Here is an 18,543-nt window from a genome sequence, read left to right as displayed (position 1 = left end):
AGCCTGCGTACAATGCTTAAACAATGCGTTCTGTATTATGAAGCGTAGGTGAATGGTGTGCCTCCTAGCCTCCCTTCACCCCTGTCTCTGTTTGCTGGTGATGTCGGAAAAAAGAGTGTGTTGGGGGGGGGGGGATTAAGGCACTGCTGGCCCTATCCAGACTCATTTAAAATGCCTTTGTATTGGCAGCAGCAGCACGTGCAGGGGAGGAGCACGGGTTTGTCTGCCGGTAAGACAGCGCCCCAGTTGGAACACTGAGACAGTCTGTAGCGTGCGGTGCTGTTCAGTCTTACTGTTTGTATACAGTGCGCTGTCAAATAGGGGCTGGCTTGCATTCGCTTCTTTATGGCATAGTTAGTGCACCACTGCAGTGACAGGAAAGCTAGTGCGGGGGCAGGTGCCTTCTCCAACAGGACTTACAGAAAACAATTGACGGGATAATTGTTCATATTGTTCTCATTATCCAGACACAAAGTGTCGAAGGGGAGCAGAAGAACATTCCTGCTGACTGTAGAAATAAAATCCACAAATTTAAAAGCATGAGACCTTTATTTGCTTTTCTCATCCTCTGCATAAGCGCCGCTGTCCCGCATCTAGCTAAAGGTAAGAAGCAAGTGGGTTAAATTGAAGTAAGATTTTTTTTTTTTTTTTTCAGCAGGATGCTAAAGGTATAGTAAAGTGTGGTGTGGTTCATGTTGAGTAAAATTAAAGTAAAGCTTCTGTTTTGTCTCGGTTCTTTGAATGTGGCGTTTCAGGTATTGTCTTATTATTCAGTGAGCAACTTTCGAATGTGGGGTTACATTTCATTCCTATCCCGTCACTACACCCAGCACTGTCTTGGGTTACATTTCATTCCTATCCCGTTACTACACCCAGCACTGTCATTTGGTGCGGGCATTATTGTACCTTTTTTATTTGTTTGTATTTTGGTTGCGGTAATCTGTAAAGTGCAGTTCGTATTTAAACGTAGAGTGTTCTAAATTCCAAATTCCATGGGGGTAGTTGTCGAATTTATATATATATATATAGATATATATAGATATATTATATAATATATATATATATATATATATATATTATATATAGATACTACCCCCTGGGGACCTTAAACTCTTGGAAATATATATATATATACCTTATATATAATTATATCCTGCCCTTAAATGGATTTAAACAGAATGGTGACTTTTTTACCTTTATATCGATTATATGAAACCTCGGAGGGAAGGAGCAGTTTTGTTACACTTTGAAGTCAAGATGAGTCGACTCTGCATGTCCCTACAATTGTAAAACTGTAGTATGGTGATTATATAGAGTTAACCGATTTTTACGTCTGGATAAAAAAGCAATAGTACCGAGCATCTACGTTCGATTCATGTCGTAGATCAAGCTTCAAGGTTGTACTGTGTAGTGTTTCGGTATAAGACCTATGAGAACACTAAAATCGGTCTCATTTTGACATCATATAATATATATATATATATATTTGTGGGTATATATTTTATATATATATTTTATTATATTATATATATATATATAATATATATATTAATCGTCTCTGCACTGTTTTTTGTGGGTTTTTTTTTTTTTGTTTGTTTGTTTGTTTGTTTTAACATAATTCCACAAGATTAGTATGTTTCCTTTCAATTGATTAGATGCATGAGGGTAATTACTGTGCTATCAGCCTAGACAAACTAGTGTGTGGAATTTATACTGTATGTGAAGAGTGCGTATTAATAATGCGCACATTAATTTCGTCCGAAAACCGATCTATTTATACGGTTTCCAGATTACTCCTGATTTATTATTTGCCCATATGTCTGATACCTCATGACTAAGAATGCGACTGGAAAGTACGAGTCTCGTGTGCACAGTCCCTCGGTGATCCCATTGCGTCGGGCAGAGCGGCGGTCACTGAGCACCTGTGTAATGAATCACACGCAAATGCACGTGTTAATTACCCTGTTTGTTTGGATTCTTAACAGCCGCAGCACATTATGCGCAGTATAGAAGAATGTGCGCAATACATAGCATCAGTAAGCTATTAAAGATAATTGAATTGTAGTGTCTGTACTTGACTTGCGTATAGAGGACCCACTGCGACAACTTCTCGCAAGTAATTGCATATTTGGTTAGGAAATATGCTAATGCCATCTCACTGCTACTTAGATTATTAATAAAATAAATAAATAGATAGATAGATAGATAGATAGATAGATAGATAGATAGATAGATAGATAGATAGATAGATAGATAGATAACTTTTGCTACACTCAGTAACTAAATCAAGATGCGGATTGTTATTTTGTAATTTCGCAAGAGAACTATATATATAGTTCTCTTGCGAAACAGTTTCCCGAAGAATTAAAGCATATTAATCACAGGGATTACAAAATAACAATCCGCATCATGATTTAGTTACTGAGTGTAGCAAAAGTTATTTATTTATCTATCTATCTATCTATCTATCTATCTATCTATCTATCTATCTATCTATCTATCTATCTATATCTATTTATTTATTTATTTATATATATAATATATATATATATATATTATATATATAATATATATATATATATATATATTATATATATATATATAGATATATATATATATATATATATATATTTAAACTTTTCATTTTTAAATTGAAGTAGCGGAACGATCATCAAACTGAATATTAAAACCGCTCCTAAATTATTCATCAAATCCAATAACTTTCATAACCATTTGCAGGCAGTGTAAAACACTCTTCAACAGATTGCCCGTGGATTTTTCCAAGCAGCCTGTACTTGCTAGAAGCACAGGCACACTGATAATAATCCTAGTAAATACAGAGCCCCTTTCATTACAAAATGAATACTAAACAATTATGTTATTCTAAATGAAACTTAAAAAGGTATATTATTGTTATTATTATTGTTATTGTTATTAATATTTGCCATTGGCATTGTTTGTTAAGTACAGTGCCACTGAGATTATTTTGGAAAACGGCAGTTTACTTCAATATTCCACAGTACCAAATAGTGTTTTCTACCGCAGTAGTAAAGGGCTGTAATAGCCGGTGAATACTGCTGAAAATACAGAAGAAGCAAATACCATAGTGTAGTCTATATACTGCACATGTACATACTCTAAGAACTGCTTTAGCACATTGTGTTCTTTAAGCCTTTTAAATATAGTTGCTCTTCATGTTTACTATATGTAGTTAGATAAAGTCATTCTACGACTCTCATATCACTTATCAAATTCAATCTGTGAAAAAATATAAAAAAATGCGCAGATATAGAATTCAGATTTCTTTTTTTGTCTAGTACATATTAGATGTCTAAAGAGAAGCCTTCACATGTAGTACATGTAATACATCACATACAATAAGGTACTTCACTAAAAGAACAAAAAAAAAAAAAAAAACAACTACAAGCCCTTATAATGTCATCTTTCCTATAATCAATGTGTCAACTACCTTTGGGATGTAAATTAATTGCTCGGTGAGGACTGGGTATGAAGGCAAATCCGTATGTATGTATATATCTGTACTGTCTTTGGTTTAAGATAAAAGAGAGAGAGCCCTTTTATGCAGGACACAACACATTGAAGAAGCACAGAATGCTCTTGCAGGTGCTCATGTGGGTTAAAGGATGATTTATGAAGCAGTAAATGAGATTGAGTCCTGGCCAAATGCTATGTCAATAGCTGATTCTTTGGTAAATGATGGTGCTGTACAATTCTGTCATTTTTTTTTTTTTTTCAAGTGAAGTTGTCATATACAAAAGTGTTTCACACATTCTCAGCATCAGTGCGTGCGTTCTCTAAGTGATAATTAGCCACAGCTTTGATTAATGGTTATATTCAGTGCAGTTTAATTTCTTATGCCCAGTATGTTTTTTCAATTAAGTAAAAAAAAATTAAATTAAATTAAAAAACCAAAATGCTGTTGCAGATAGTCTACTAAAATGGGTTCTAAGGTTAGGCCAAAAACCAATAATGTAGAGTTCACATGTGACCTGCAGCTTTTTATACACATTATTAACAGATTATAGTCACTATAACAGCTCAGAATAGTGTTTAAAAGCGCACAAATGGCTTTTAATATAATGATGCACTGCTTCCCTCACAGAGCTTATTAATGTCAGTTGTGCAATGCATTGTACACAGAGTTAGTTGGGTATTCCAATAAATTCATATGAATAGCAGGGGAGGCTACTTTGGTCCTGGACCATTCCATTCCCAGTTTTATAAATTAAACGATGAAGTGCTTTAGGACATGGTCAGGGGTGTGGCAAGGATGCCTTCCACTCAGCTTGCAGACTGTATATCAAACCATGCTTCAGCAAGTAGCTACAGGACCGCCTCTGTAAAAGTTCACTGGATTGGTTCATTGGTTTATTTGACATGTATGTGTTTTGTCTTTCTTTTCTGTGATCCTACTATTCACTTCTTGAGTTAAACTCCACTTAAAACGTATTGTGACCATATCAAATGGATTGGTGGTTAGCAGGGGGGCCTTTAAGACTCCATTCAGGTTTGATCCCCAGCCTTGCTGGATTCAGCCTCTGTGACAGATTCTGTGCTGAGGAGGCAGACTTTTACAGTGGTTTCTATAATTGCCCACAGGGACCAAAGTTAAGGATACTTTGTTTAGCTGGAGAAGAGGTTGTCTCCACTAACACTAACATGTTTTTCTTATACTGCATAAATGCTTCTTAGAAATGTTGACAAGATTTGCAAAGCTGTGTTTTATTTTAGAATAGCAATCACAGCAGTTTCATGTGTCAAGGTCCATAGAATGCTCTCCCAGCAGTGTTATTAAATGGTTTTCTTTTGGGTCTTTCAATCCTTTGTAATTCTCTTAAATCCTTATGTTATAATTGCCTTTAGAGGCTTTAAAGATACACTGAACATATGCTCTAAACTCATTGGCCTGTGACGATTTATGCTGTTTTACAATAAATGCACATTTGCTGTCTTATCACCCTCGCTATATTCTCTTAAGTAGTTGTGCTATAAGTGGCTACTTACAGTTAGTCTTCACCTTCTTACAAAGGTTGCACGATACATTCTTTGTTGCTGTGTGACCCCAAAAGACCCAAAAGAACACTGCTTTTTGCAAATCCTATAAGTAGCACAAACTGAGCACTGTAGACACCAGTGAACAGAAGCACCATACAGCATTTCTCAAAGCAGGATTGCCTTGTCCTTCTGTGTGTTTGTGCCATACATCACAGCTTACACGAGCAGGATCCCTCTTAGTTGGTGCTTCACTTCAATGGCTAGGCAAATAAGGTTTGTAGTTGTTCAGGACAACCAATTGATTTATTTTTTTTTCTTGTTCTCAGTGGTTACATTTTGGGAAACCATGTGTACTGTACATCATATAACAAAACCTTTTGTTTAGTTAAAGGACTGGAATATAAAAAGAAACAATCCCCCGTAACATCATGTTTTCTCATTTTTTTCTAACTACACAGTGCAGCCTTTTATGTGATCCCAAGCCAGAGGCTCTGAATGGGGAGTCCTGTTCATCATGTAAAAGTGTAACAAGCACATTCATTTGTCATTCTCTTTGTGTAAGCTTGAGAAGCTGCTTACATCAAAAGGATGATCAAACTTCTTAAGGATCTCATTAAAATGTGGTATTTTGACAAAATAGTCCATCATTCATATTTTAATTAGATATAGCAGAATTCATGTTGAGACATCAGTGGTGCAGTCAAGTAAACACTCAACCATCCAACCCTGCTACAGTTGGTTTTCTGTTTGCCTTTCAAACATTCTCCGCAAGGTTTTCAAGAGGAGCTTTCATTGCAGTACACCATTGGGAATGTGGTGTCCATATGAGGGTTTCTCACTGTAACTACAAGCTCTTGCTGGAATTTTGTATTGGATGTGTTCTTTGCCCCATTTGACAAATGACCCGGGACTTCCACATGTGCTGATACAACATATTCTTTTAACAAGCATGCTGACACTTCATCAAGGTCTGGACATGTTTATTTGTGAAAAGAAAATCAAACTATTGAGGTTACAAAACCAGTACCAAACATCTTAGTCATACCCTTGCACTCCTAAAATCAGGCATGGGCAACGCCAGCCCTGGAATGCCATTCTACATCAGATTTTACAGGTATAGTGTAATGCAGTAGCTGCAGTAACAACTGGATGGAGGTTTTATTTGCTCAGTAAGGAAATAATGATTACTTGGTTGGAAACAAGCCTTGTTCCTTAAGTGCCAGAGTTGCCCTATCCCTGCCTTCAATTAATCTTGAGTTACTTATTACTAGTTTTCTAATAATACATTTCCTTAATGTGTAAATACATTTATGGTGTAAATATCTTGATAAATCAAGACCACCGTACATGAAACTTGTGATGCCATCCTTCTTTTTCTGAGAGACCTCTAGGATTGTGAAACCACATGGGAAAGATCCATACCTGCAGGATAACTGCGCTCTACTGTGAACACGATTGGCTGAGACAGTCTGTGAAGTACTGCATATGATTACAATGAGAAGCTGACTAAAATAACAGAACAATATCTATGCATATTGGGAGGACCTATTGGCTTCACCTACTTTCTCTTAATGTAGCTCTGAACCTATGGGGAATGAAATCAGACTCTGTTTTTTTCCGAAGTTGTAGAAGGCTGCACAGGAGGAGTCTCTTGGCCCAAGTGCAACCTAATTTGAGAAATAAAGTCATTACAATAAGTTCTGTAACTTGACTCAGTGCATCTCTATGTTCTTTCTATTGATTTTCCCATGAGAAGGGATGAAGCATTTATTTTTTTTCTCCCACTAAACAAGCTAAAAAAGGATGAATATGGGTGTTTTTTTAATGTCTGCGTGTGGCAGGTACTCTTTCAACTTTTATTAAACTATTTCATATTTGCGTAAAATAATTCATGGTATATATATATATATATATATAATACTATACGATAACCACTTTATATATATGAATTTAAATAGATTATATTCCTCAAAATGTTCATGCAACATTGATCAAATGGCTAATTCAAGTAATAATGAAATGGAAATTATGCAGCAGCTGCTGTTTTACCTGCCATTATACAAAACATTTAAGTGGACACAGTTTTTGATCCATTATAAACACAGTTATGCTGGTTTCTTGTAAGGAGGCATTTTAACAGTTTGTGAAACTTGCTCCTAAATCATACAGCAGTTCAGGAAGAAACCACTTATTTTACTTGAGTTAAGGATTGGGAACAAAACAGTACATTAGGTTACCAGCCCAGTGGAGGCCAGTTTAGAGTGCTTTAATCGACAAGCACCGTTCTTGACCCTTGGGGTTTTAATGATAAGAGCAGTTCATGCATGAGGACAGGCAAGGTCATTGCATGATGATACACAAAAGGAACATAGAGGCCATTCAGTTGATTTAGCTTAATCAGCAATTAAATAGAAATAGCTACATTTATCAACATTAATGGCACAGACACAGACATTTGGATAACAGTATTTTTTGAAGGAAAAGAAAATAAGAAGGATGAAAAGTGTTGGGCTGAAAGGTAGTACCAGCCATTATAGTTGCATTTTGTCAATTCATCCTCTATTATTAATGGTAAGAAAGAATCCACACCTTGAATTTAATCTATAGCATGGAGACTTTCACTTCAATCATTCCACTGGGGGACTGAATACTAATTTAGTAATCTGATAGTGACTAAAATACTGATTAAGGTTAGAATTAGATTAATGTGCAGATATGTGTTTCTGGAGCAGTTTTCTGTGGATGAAGCAACAACAATCATTACAGATGTACTGACTATAACATGTGTGTGTAAAGTTGAGGGTACAGTATACCCCCTCTTCATTTTCTATAGTGGAATTAAAGGCTTTTGAAGACAGGAGATTTAGACAAATCAGAATGTAATCTGTATTTTACCAGAACATCTGGATAAACACCTCTTCTCTTTGGAATATTTCCATGGGATTTTTAATGTCCACTAATTGGACAGTCTTGATTTACCACTGTACTATTTTACTGATCATCCACAGCTCATCATAGATTTTCAGATTATGCAAGATCAGAATCTGGCATTTGGATGCAGACATGAATAATAGTTTTGTTAAAATCAGTCAAACCTAATAGAAAAAAAAAATGTTTCTCAGTAAGGGATTTTTGCACCAGTAGTTTGTCAAATTTAGCTTTGACCAATGTGTGGGCAAATGCCCCAAATTCCTCAAATTTAATCCAAACTATATATTTAAAGCAGCATGGAAAACGTCAAGTATGCGAAAAACTCTGTTCCCTTCCTTTTACACTTCTTTAAGCATTAGGAGTGGTCTCGTGGATAATGTCCAGGGCTTATAACCAGAAGGTCATTGCTTCAAATCCCACCACTGCCACTGACTCACTGTGTGACCCTGAACAAGTCACTTAGCCTCCTTGTGCTGCATCCTGCGAATGAGATGTTAAAACAACATCCTATTGTAAGTGACTCTCCATGTAATGCACAGTTCACAGCCTACCTCTGTAATGCGCTTTGCGATGGTGGTCCACTATGAAAGGTGCTACATAAAGATATTATTATTATTATTATTATTATTATTATTAACCTAATATCTGGGTCACTGTTTATCCAGTTGCAGAACCCAGGCAGTTCTGTAACCCAGCGGATTATGGTTCATTTTCAGTGAGGTAATCAAGTTCACATTCCTTAAGTAGAGACTGATGCAGCAGCACAACAAACAATGGAGACTGAACTGACCTGTAGGATGAACTTTCTTTACCTTCAGTTTACAAATATCACCTCTGTGTTCTCAAAAGCCAGTGTGTTTTCTATATGTATTCAGCTTATACTAATAAAAGTGATGTACAATCGATAACTGAACTAGTTGCAACCATAATAGAGGACTACAAGCAATGAAAGCCTGTGAAAAGGGGTTGTTCATTGAAAAACACATACAGATTGCGTGCTAGGCCAGTTGTTCTTCTGTAGACAGACTGTGCATTGAAATGGGTTCAGTGGAGTGGAGCTGCTGCCTGCTAGCACAGGGGTTAGTGAAATCATCTGCTGGAGTTAACTGGAAAAACAGAAAATGGTAATTGTGATCTTGAGTGGTTTTGCAGATCCTGCAGGTTTTTTTTTATTATTTATTTATATGGGATTGGGCTGTGAAAAGAATTACAGTCCTGTTACATGCATTTAGTGTATTAATAGTGCCTTTGAAACTATATTTGCACAAGACTGCAAATAATTTAGGCCTCTTTCAGAGCTGAGTATAGAGCATTGATGCAAGTCTTACTTTTCCAGTCTCTTTTCTGGTTACATCGATGCTGGCACTTATAGGAGCACTTGGCTCATCATCAAAGTCACTGCCTGAATACAGCCTTATTAGAAATGAGGATTTTACATTTATCTAGAGAACCAATTGTGATAAATTAGATTATTTTGTTTAACACGTTATGAGGGTCATAGTCTGGGAATAAGGAGGAGATTTGTGTTTATGCTGTTTGTCAAGGTAACAGTGTTAGTATATTTGAGGAGTTGATATTGTTTATTAGGTCAGCAGTGTGGAGTAGTGGTTAGGGCTCTGGACTTGACCGGACGGTTGTTGGTTCAATCCCAGGTGGAGGACACTGCTGCTGTACCCTTGAGCAAGGTACTTCACCTAGATTGCTACAGTAAAAGCCCAACTGTATACATGGGTAATTATATGTAAAAATAACGTGATATCCTGTAATAATAGTAGGTTGCCCTGGATAAGGTCATCTGCTAAGAAATGAATAATAATGAACTGCGTTATATAAGCACCTGTTTTCAAGACCTCAGGTCTCTTCTTGAGGTGTAAGTAGATATTTAAAGAAACATGTGTTATTGTTTACATTGGCAATATCAGCTGGCTCCTATATGTCCATTTGTAAATACGTATGTATGTATGTCTCTATGTCACATACACTGTTACATGTGCATAAAAGTGATGGTCTAATATTTTTTATTTACTTATTTCCCTATTTGAAGTAACTAAGCTATCAGACTCTTATGGGGTAAAGCATGTTAGAACATCCATGGTTTTACTGCAATGTTCTGCACAATCTTAAATATGTGAAAAGAAAACCCATAATGTTGCTGCAGTTTTCATGCGTTTTCAAGCTTAAACAAAGTAATAAATAAATAAATAAATAACTCTATTATAAATAATATATATGCCCTGAATAAAATATTCTTCCTCAGGAGGCAACTGTTCACTTTATTATTCAGGAGAACCAGATCTTAGTTTGGAACAAACAACAGCACTTGACTTCTCTGCCACTAATCTCCCCCAAATGGTTGTTTTACATTTTGATGAGTAATTTATGTTTTCCTGCCTGTGTTGTTTAAGAAATTTCTGCTGTATCCCTCATCTCGAAAATTAGATTTTGGAAGAAACCTTCTTTTTTGCCAAATTCGATCCACTCTAGGACAAAATAACACAACAAAACACCTGCTGAAATGGATTTACCTTTTTGTACCTAACGTATATATATATATATATATATATATATATATATATATATATATATATATATATATATATAGATAGATAGATAGATAGATAGATAGATAGATAGATAGATAGATAGATAACTGTTGGTTGCTCTGAAAAGTGTTCATGCAGTAGCATATGGAAGGGAATTTGTTATGAGATTCAGTTCTATTGGTTGTGGGTGTAGGCTGTGGTTCACAATACTGACACCTGCATTGTGTTAGTAACTGTACTGAGTCGGGCGTGTCTGCTACTTACACATGGTAGCAGTTATGTATTAAAGGGGGCTAACATGAACAAGAAACTGAACTACAGATGTTGTCAGAGTCCTTAAAAGTCAGATCATTTGGAGCAGATCATCTGTATCAGGGGCCATATTGTCAAAGCAGAAATTTCCTCATTCTTTAAATAACTCCTATTTACTCCTAAGAGACTGCGAGGCTTGTGGGAGTCCTGATTTCTTTTACATTTCCCAGAAGAATTATTCTATAACCCCTTGTTGCTTTTCCAATGCTTAATGTGTTTTCAGCATTCATGCATTCTTCTTATAACCTTTCAAAGTTAAATGTGGAGAAAAGCTACAAAGAATGAGATACTGTATGTTCGAGGAGCAGTCAACAAACTTCCCTCTTATAATGTAGGTGACAGATAATTTGATTCATATTGTATATGTGTGGATGCGCTGGTGAAAAGTTTTCAAAAAAGATGATTTCAGAAATCTGATCTGTCAACATTTGAAACACTCATAGAACAATTATCATTTTAAAAGATACTTCGGAAAGGGAAGTCCAGTGGGCAGGAACAAAAAAAAGGCTCATCAAGCACTTTCTTGTGAATCAGCTGGCAGCAAATTTGCTATTGCAAAACAGAATCATAGGGTCAGCTTCAGAATTGCGTCCATGAAAGATATGCATTAGTGCATTTTAAAGAATTTTATGAAAGTTATATTTAAACAAAAAAACAACTGAAAATAAGATATTTCAGTTAATAAATGTATATTCCTTGATTCTTTCAAGTAAGCCTTCAGTTCTTTGTTCACACAATTCTATTATTAAAGTGGCATCGATGCCAATGTCAGTGTAATATTAATGTACAGTTGTCTCCGATTTATGGACTGCACAGTATGAGACATAACTTGTTGCTTACAAATGTTTTGTGAAAACTGTTTATGTTGCAGCATGGCTCAAGTGAAGAATTATTTTTGTTCGGTTGTGCTAGACTTTTTAGACTTTTTTTAGACTTTTGTTTTAATCATTTGAAACATTGCTGTTACTTCTTATACTCTGGACATCCCCTGAGATATCAACAGATTGTATTTCTGTGTCTCATGACAACAAGCAAACACTTTTCCATATGAGCTATTTGTGACAGAAATTCTTTTCATTAACTCCATCAAAGTGAAGCAACCATATCACCTGGGGATGTGTTTCTTGCATCTAAGATCATGTATTTTTAAACCGCTTTTCAAATGTACCATTAAATGGCAGCAAATTATTTTATAATACATTGAAATAGGCTACAGTGAGGTGAATAGAAGAGGGAGGGAGGGCAGGTTACCTTCAAGTTCTCATTATGATAATACATAAAATGCTATCAGTGAAAGCTGAGCCTTGAAGTTCAAAAAGTGATGTGTTTTTAGGAGCATATTACACGTGCAGCAATTTTTTATTTTATTTTTTGGTTCCTGGGTAGTAAGTGTTATTTCCTAATTGCTTATGCCTCAAAAGTATAGAAAATGGCTATTATTCCCCACAAACTTTGCTTTTGTGACCAGGACAGTGATATTTTGAAATGTACCTATTTTCCAGAACATTCCAGATCAGTGCTGAGTAAACTTGGAGTAACATCTAGAACTTTCTAGAACTTTCCAGTAATATAAATAGTAGTATATATACAGAGGCCTTAAGCCCACCAGTTCAGTTTAGTTCCAGCTGCCTAAGTGGACACATATCTGCATTTTTCTGAGATGGCATCAAGAGGCTGCAAGCATCGGGCAGACACATTTTGCTATGTCTGCGGCCAATTTATCAAGACAAGAGGGAAAAGTACTCCATGGAAGCATCTGCTAAGATGTGTGAGGCCTACAAGGCATATTTTGGCATGCCTGTCGGGGATCAAGACAAACCCTGGGCACCTCATTTCACCTGCGAGCACTGCAAAAAAATCTCTGGAAGGGAAGATGGACAATAGTTGCCCGGAATTTTATGTTATAAAATTTGTTAAAATTTTTTAAATTGTAAAAGTTTTTAATTTTAAAATGTTTTACAATTTTCAATGTTATTGAAAAAATCTATCATATATGAAAAATGTTGCGAGAATCTCTTACACATTAGTCATGGGTAGAATAAATGTATTTTTGTAGGATGGTACAGAGGGTAAAGAGAGCCATGAAGTTTGCTATCCCAAGAATTTGGCGGGAACCCACTGACCACTCAAGCAACTGCTACTTCTGCATCGTGGACCATTCCAAACGTCGGACTGGCAAGAATGCACCTTCTATCACGTATCTGGACCTTCCTTCATCCATTGCCCCGGTGCCACACTGCCATGAGCTCCCCGTACCCACTCCTCCGGAGAGAGAGCAGCCGTCTTTAGAAGGGAGCAGCAAGTCAGAGAGCGAGGAAGACGTTGTAGATCCAGATAACAATTTCAGAGGTGGAGCTGAGGAGAGAAACCCATACTACCCCAACCAAAAAGACCTCAACGACTTGATTAGAGATCTTGGTCTCACCAAGTCCAATGCCGAGCTTTTGACGTCTAGGCTCAAGCAGTGGAACTTGTTGGATGAAAGTGTGCAAGTCGCAGATCAGAGGAAGCGTCACCAACCTTTTTCTAGCTTCTTCACCCATCAAGATGGGCTCTGCTTCTGCCACAATGTGACCAGTCTGTTCGAGGCAATCGGAATCGCCTGTAACCAGAATGAGTGGCGCCTCTTCATTGACAGCTCATCCAGGAGCCTCAAAGCCGTGCTGCTCCATAATGGTAACAAGTACCCGTCTCTTCCCCGGGCTCACTCGGTGCACCTCAAAGAGGATTACAACAGCATCAAGACCTTGCTGGACTCCTTGAAGTATGATGAGTACTGCTGGGAGGTCATAGGAGACTTCAAAATGGTGGCATTCCTGATGGGTCTCCATGGCGGTTTTACCAAGTTTCCCTGCTATGTTTGCCTTTGGGACAGCAGGGACACCAAGGCGCACTACCACAGGCAGGACTGGCCACAGCGGACTGAGTTCTCTGTGGGGAGGAACAACGTCAAGTGGGAGCCACTGGTGGACCCCCAGAAGGTGCTGATGCCACCACTGCACATCAAATTGGGCCTTATGAAACAATTTGTCAGAGCTCTAGATAAGGAGTCGGCAGCCTTCAAGTACCTTCAGGACTTCTTCCCTAAGTTGTCTGAGGCAAAGGTCAAAGCCAGTGTCTTCGTCGGACCACAGATAAAGAAGATCCTGGAGTGCAATGAATTCCCCAAGAAGCTTACTAGTAAGGAGAAAGTGGCTTGGAACAGCTTTGTCGCAGTGGTTCGGGGCTTCCTGGGCAATCACAAGGCCGAAAACTATGTGGAGCTGGTTGAGACTCTGGTGAAAAACAACGGTACAATGGGCTGTAGGATGTCCCTCAAAGTCCATATCCTTGATACTCATCTTGATAAATTCAAGGAGAACATGGGAGCGTACTCGGAGGAGCAAGGCGAGCGCTTCCACCAGGATATACTGGACTTTGAACTCCACTACCAAGGACAGTATAACGAGAACATGACGGGAGACTACATTTGGGGGCTGATTCGTGAAAGTGATTTACAGTATAATCGTAAACCTCGAAAAACTACTCACTTCTAAATCTTTTGTAGTCATTTTTGTATTACTTTAGTATAAATACATGTTAATTTGGATTCATATGTTGTTTTTTTCTGACTTTATGTGAACGAAAAGACACAAATTCGCCCATTTTCTCATTGGAAACAGGTACATTTCAAAATATCACTGTCCTGGTCACAAAAGCAAAGTTTGTGGGGAATAATAGCCATTTTCTATACTTTTGAGGCATACGCAATTAGGAAATAACACTTACTACCCAGGAACAAAAATTGTGTTACATGGTGTTATCATTCTAACAATTTGGTGCCTATATTTAAAAAAAAAAAATTGCATATGACAGCAGATATACAAGCCAGAATAGGTCATTATTGAAGTTGAGTGGGTGGAAAGTATGTAAATCATAAAAACTATGCCTTTGGATAGCATAAACCCATAGGGAAATTGCAGTGCCTGTCAGCCTTAGGTGGTCCATTGTTTTAAACTCTCTCTCTCTTTCTCTCTCTCTCTCACTCTCTCTCTCTCATTTGGTGTGTTTATATGCAAACAACAAAAGAATGAGGAAATCTGTCTAATCCATTGCTCTAAGAAACAGTGGTTCTAAATACCACCAATGAGATATTTGAACACGTATGTACAGAGCATGTAACGGCGCAAATGCAGTATGTAAAATGCCAAGGGAGGGTACTGTTTAGTGAAGAACAGCAGAACAGTAATTAGATCCACCTTTGTTTAGATCAATTGATTGTGCTATAACTGCATTCACTCACTATTGTGGGGTTTACTAGGTGGTAAGAAAAGGTAACCACTTAGTTCATGTTACTACCAATAAATGGGGGTGTATTGTTATAAATAATGTATATAAAAGTTTAATTGTAATGAACTGTTATGGCTGAATAATCTGAACCAGCTGCTCTTGTGCCCAAGGGCTACGGTAGGTTGTTGTACCAATGTTGTACTTGATGGTTTTATTAACCCTGTTGAATCTCTTTCCTTAAAAGCTGAACCTTATTTCACAATATTAAAGAATGGGTGTCACAGTAGGTAAGATCACATAGCTCCAGGTAGAGTGTTCAGGGGTGTCTCATCCAGTGTTGAAGGGTCAGTGATTAGGACCACTGTGGTATGTCAGGTGCTTGTCACAATGCTTGACATACACACAGGCTTGACAGTCAGGACCCACTTACGTGCGGGTGATGGTTTTTTACAAACATTGCCATTCCAGGAACTCGCGGGAGACTGTCCTGATGGATACATCGATCAATGCAGTTACCGCAATGAGGAACAATCCTCTTGCATGGGCCCCCACTGTCATGTCTGTTATGTTTCGTGATTGTTGCTAAAAATGCACACATCTTATATACAGTAGGTCTAGTGGATATAATAAATACATTTACATACATTACAGACTGGAGGATTTTACTTACATTGTCTAACTTTTTTGGCCACTCAATATGGTTGATTATTCAACGTATTCATTTGTAGGGTTCAAAGTTGTGCAATTTGGACAATATTTGTAAAAAGAAATAAAACTAGCAGCCAAACATGTCCTATTGTACTATGTTTACTAACATTTAGCCCATGTCCACATAATACAGTACTTGACTTTGTTCTAAAAAAAAAAAAAAAAAAAGCTGTTAACAGAAAAGTAACCCATATGTATTGTAGTTAGAAACTTTTCCTCCTATTATAGTTTTAGACAAACAAACCCAAATAACAGTGAGGGTTATATATTTTGATAATGATTTACATTAAAATTAAAAATAAAAATAATACTGATGATTGCAAAATGCTGCCCACTATTAGGCTCTAGAATCTTTCTGTTTAATAAAGCGTGTTGACTGTCAGATACCTAAAATGTCAGACAGTTAAGATGACATACACATCAGTGAAATGTTCACAGCGTCTGCTCCAGTGTAGCCTCTTGAAGCAGGTGGTATCAGGCACTTAAGCACTTGAGAGGTGCTGCAATATTAAACTGGGAATCATGATGAATACTGAATAAAAGCTGCTCCAGTGCACAGGTTGAAATGGCGGCTTCCTAATCCTCAGGTTTACATAAGTCTCTGTATTACAACGGCTTCACCAGTTTGACAGGCAATAATCCTTCTACTGAAAAATCACAAATCAACACATAAACAGGCAGGTAATACAAAGTCATGAAATAGTGCTGTAGTTCTAAATCCCCTTGTCTGAAATCTTGCACTCTGACATAAAAATGTCCCATCAGGGCATTACAGTTCAAATCTTTATCTGTTGCACTTTCTTGGTCTGAAAATAACCACTAGTGACAAAAAAAAAAAAGAAAAAGATGATGGATTAGCTTGAATACATGCGGGGCAGTCGTTCTGTGAAAGTGGGAAATACTATTTGATTCAAATAATAGAGTCTTAAATTGAATTTAAATTTATATAAAAGGCTAAACAGGGAGCGTGTAGCTGAGGAAATATCTTTTATGTCCCTCTATCTGCTCTCACCCTGCTGCATTTGGCAGTTCATTCAGTCTTGCCTTAAAAACTAGTCTGAATGTCACCCAGGGGCTAGGCCTGCAATATCACATAGTTGGCAGCTGCTCCTGTGTCGTAGCCAAGTCCCATGAGATGCGGAAGATTTGAAAAATGACTTGCACAGAACCAGTATGCTGTATGTTTTAATGATATGAACTATTCCAAGCATATTTTACCTGAGGTGAACAACCATATGGTCACAGCAAAGTAGAATAAAACACCATTCGGATAGAAATATGTCAGTATGATGAGAATTTACCGTATTCGTTTGCCCATGAATACAGGATGCATAAGGAGCACTAACACTTGGCCATGAAAAACCGAATCAACAAGCCCTGTTGTTAGTGACAGCAACGTTTTCAGTAATGAGATGTAATTTAAATAAAACACCAGTTAGATCAAAAAAAGGTACATACTTTATATTATCGTTTATTTTTAGTCAACACCATGTGTTCTTCCTAAAGTGCTTATTCTCTAGAATACATTTTTAATTGAATGTTTTGTAGCACCATCCCTTTTCTTTACGGCACCAGCAATAAAGTCACTGAAAGGTGAGTACCATCTTTTATTTATTCACCACCAAACAGAACTGTAACTGTCACACACACTTTTTAAAATCCCAATGTCCACCACTCACACGTGCACCACCAACCCGCACACATGCGGTCCTCCGCAGCCATGCAATCTTACTAACCCCATTCACTCCCGGCCGCGCATACACACTCGCATGCATAACAGCTTAACAACGCACACAACACGTACAACATAGAACGCCCACAGCATTGGGTCTTCTAAGCCTCCAGTTGTTGGGCACAATCTGGGGCTCCATTTTGCCCCCTCCTGGTTTGGGGAAACAGAGTCACTGGTTGTGGGGGTCGGGCTCCTCAGGTCAGCCACGTATGTGTCTGGGTTGCAGACTGTGGGGGTCTTTTGCAGCAAATTGAGAGTCAGGAGTGACAACAGTGATGAGCCAAGTGTTCCAGGCAGGGTGGCAGGTGGTCCACCCCCAGTTCCCATCCCTAAGTACGGTGCTATGCGGTCCCGGTGTATCCCAGGCGGGTTGCCGCTGCTGCTCTTGCCAGTGGAGAATCGGCTCCAGGCTCTCGTCAGCCTCCTGCCCTCTTCTCCAGTCCCCTTCGTTGACCGGGGTCAGCTCACTGCACCATGTCGGCTCTTGGTTCCCCTTGACCCCTGTCCAGTCCCTCCTCCCGGTGCCAAGTGCCTGTTCTCTCTGCTCTTGCCTTGCACAATGGCCGCAGTCCTAGCAAGGCCTAATGGACAAGGTATCGGCATTTGCATGTTTCTCCCCGGCGTGGTGCTGGATCACATTGTCAAATGCCTGCACTTGTCCCTCCGGCTCCTTAAAGGATATCAGCCACTGAAGTGCTGCTTGGTAAGAGGCAGCAGAGGTAGTGGCAAAAGTGAAGGGTGGCTTCAATGACTGCCAAGAGCTCCTTACGGCTGACCCAAGCTTCACTGTACAGGTGTTATTCTAATGACTGCTATTGAGATGTTGTGGAAACATGCGACTGCTAAAAGACTGGTGGGTGTTGGGTAGATTAGCCAATCAATCAATCAGTCAATCAAAACTATATTTAGTATAGCGCCTTTCGCAACAGGTTGCCGCAAAGCGCTTTAACATGCAGAACATCAAAGATTACAATAAAAAGGCTGATAGGAGTAAATACAAAAAAAAAAAAAAAAATTAAAATACATTTTGTA

The 18,543-nt window shown here is 38.0% G+C and overlaps 1 protein-coding gene across 2 annotated transcripts in view; it reads left to right on the top strand.

The window, feature by feature from the left end:
• Positions 1 to 247: 247 nt before the first annotated feature.
• The window catches only part of edil3b (EGF-like repeats and discoidin I-like domains 3b), a 158,496-nt gene continuing 140,200 nt past the window's right edge, over positions 248 to 18,543 (top strand). For both annotated transcript variants that reach the window (XM_041244836.1, XM_041244827.1), the window contains exon 1: positions 248 to 603. In XM_041244836.1, the coding sequence (XP_041100770.1) occupies positions 540 to 603 (64 nt within the window). In that variant the 5' untranslated portion in view covers positions 248 to 539. The remainder of the gene's footprint in view (positions 604 to 18,543) is intronic.

Source organism: Polyodon spathula, chromosome 1 (genome assembly GCF_017654505.1).
Source record: "Polyodon spathula isolate WHYD16114869_AA chromosome 1, ASM1765450v1, whole genome shotgun sequence".
NCBI lineage: Eukaryota > Metazoa > Chordata > Actinopteri > Acipenseriformes > Polyodontidae > Polyodon > Polyodon spathula.
This window is presented reverse-complemented; position numbering and strand designations above follow the sequence as displayed.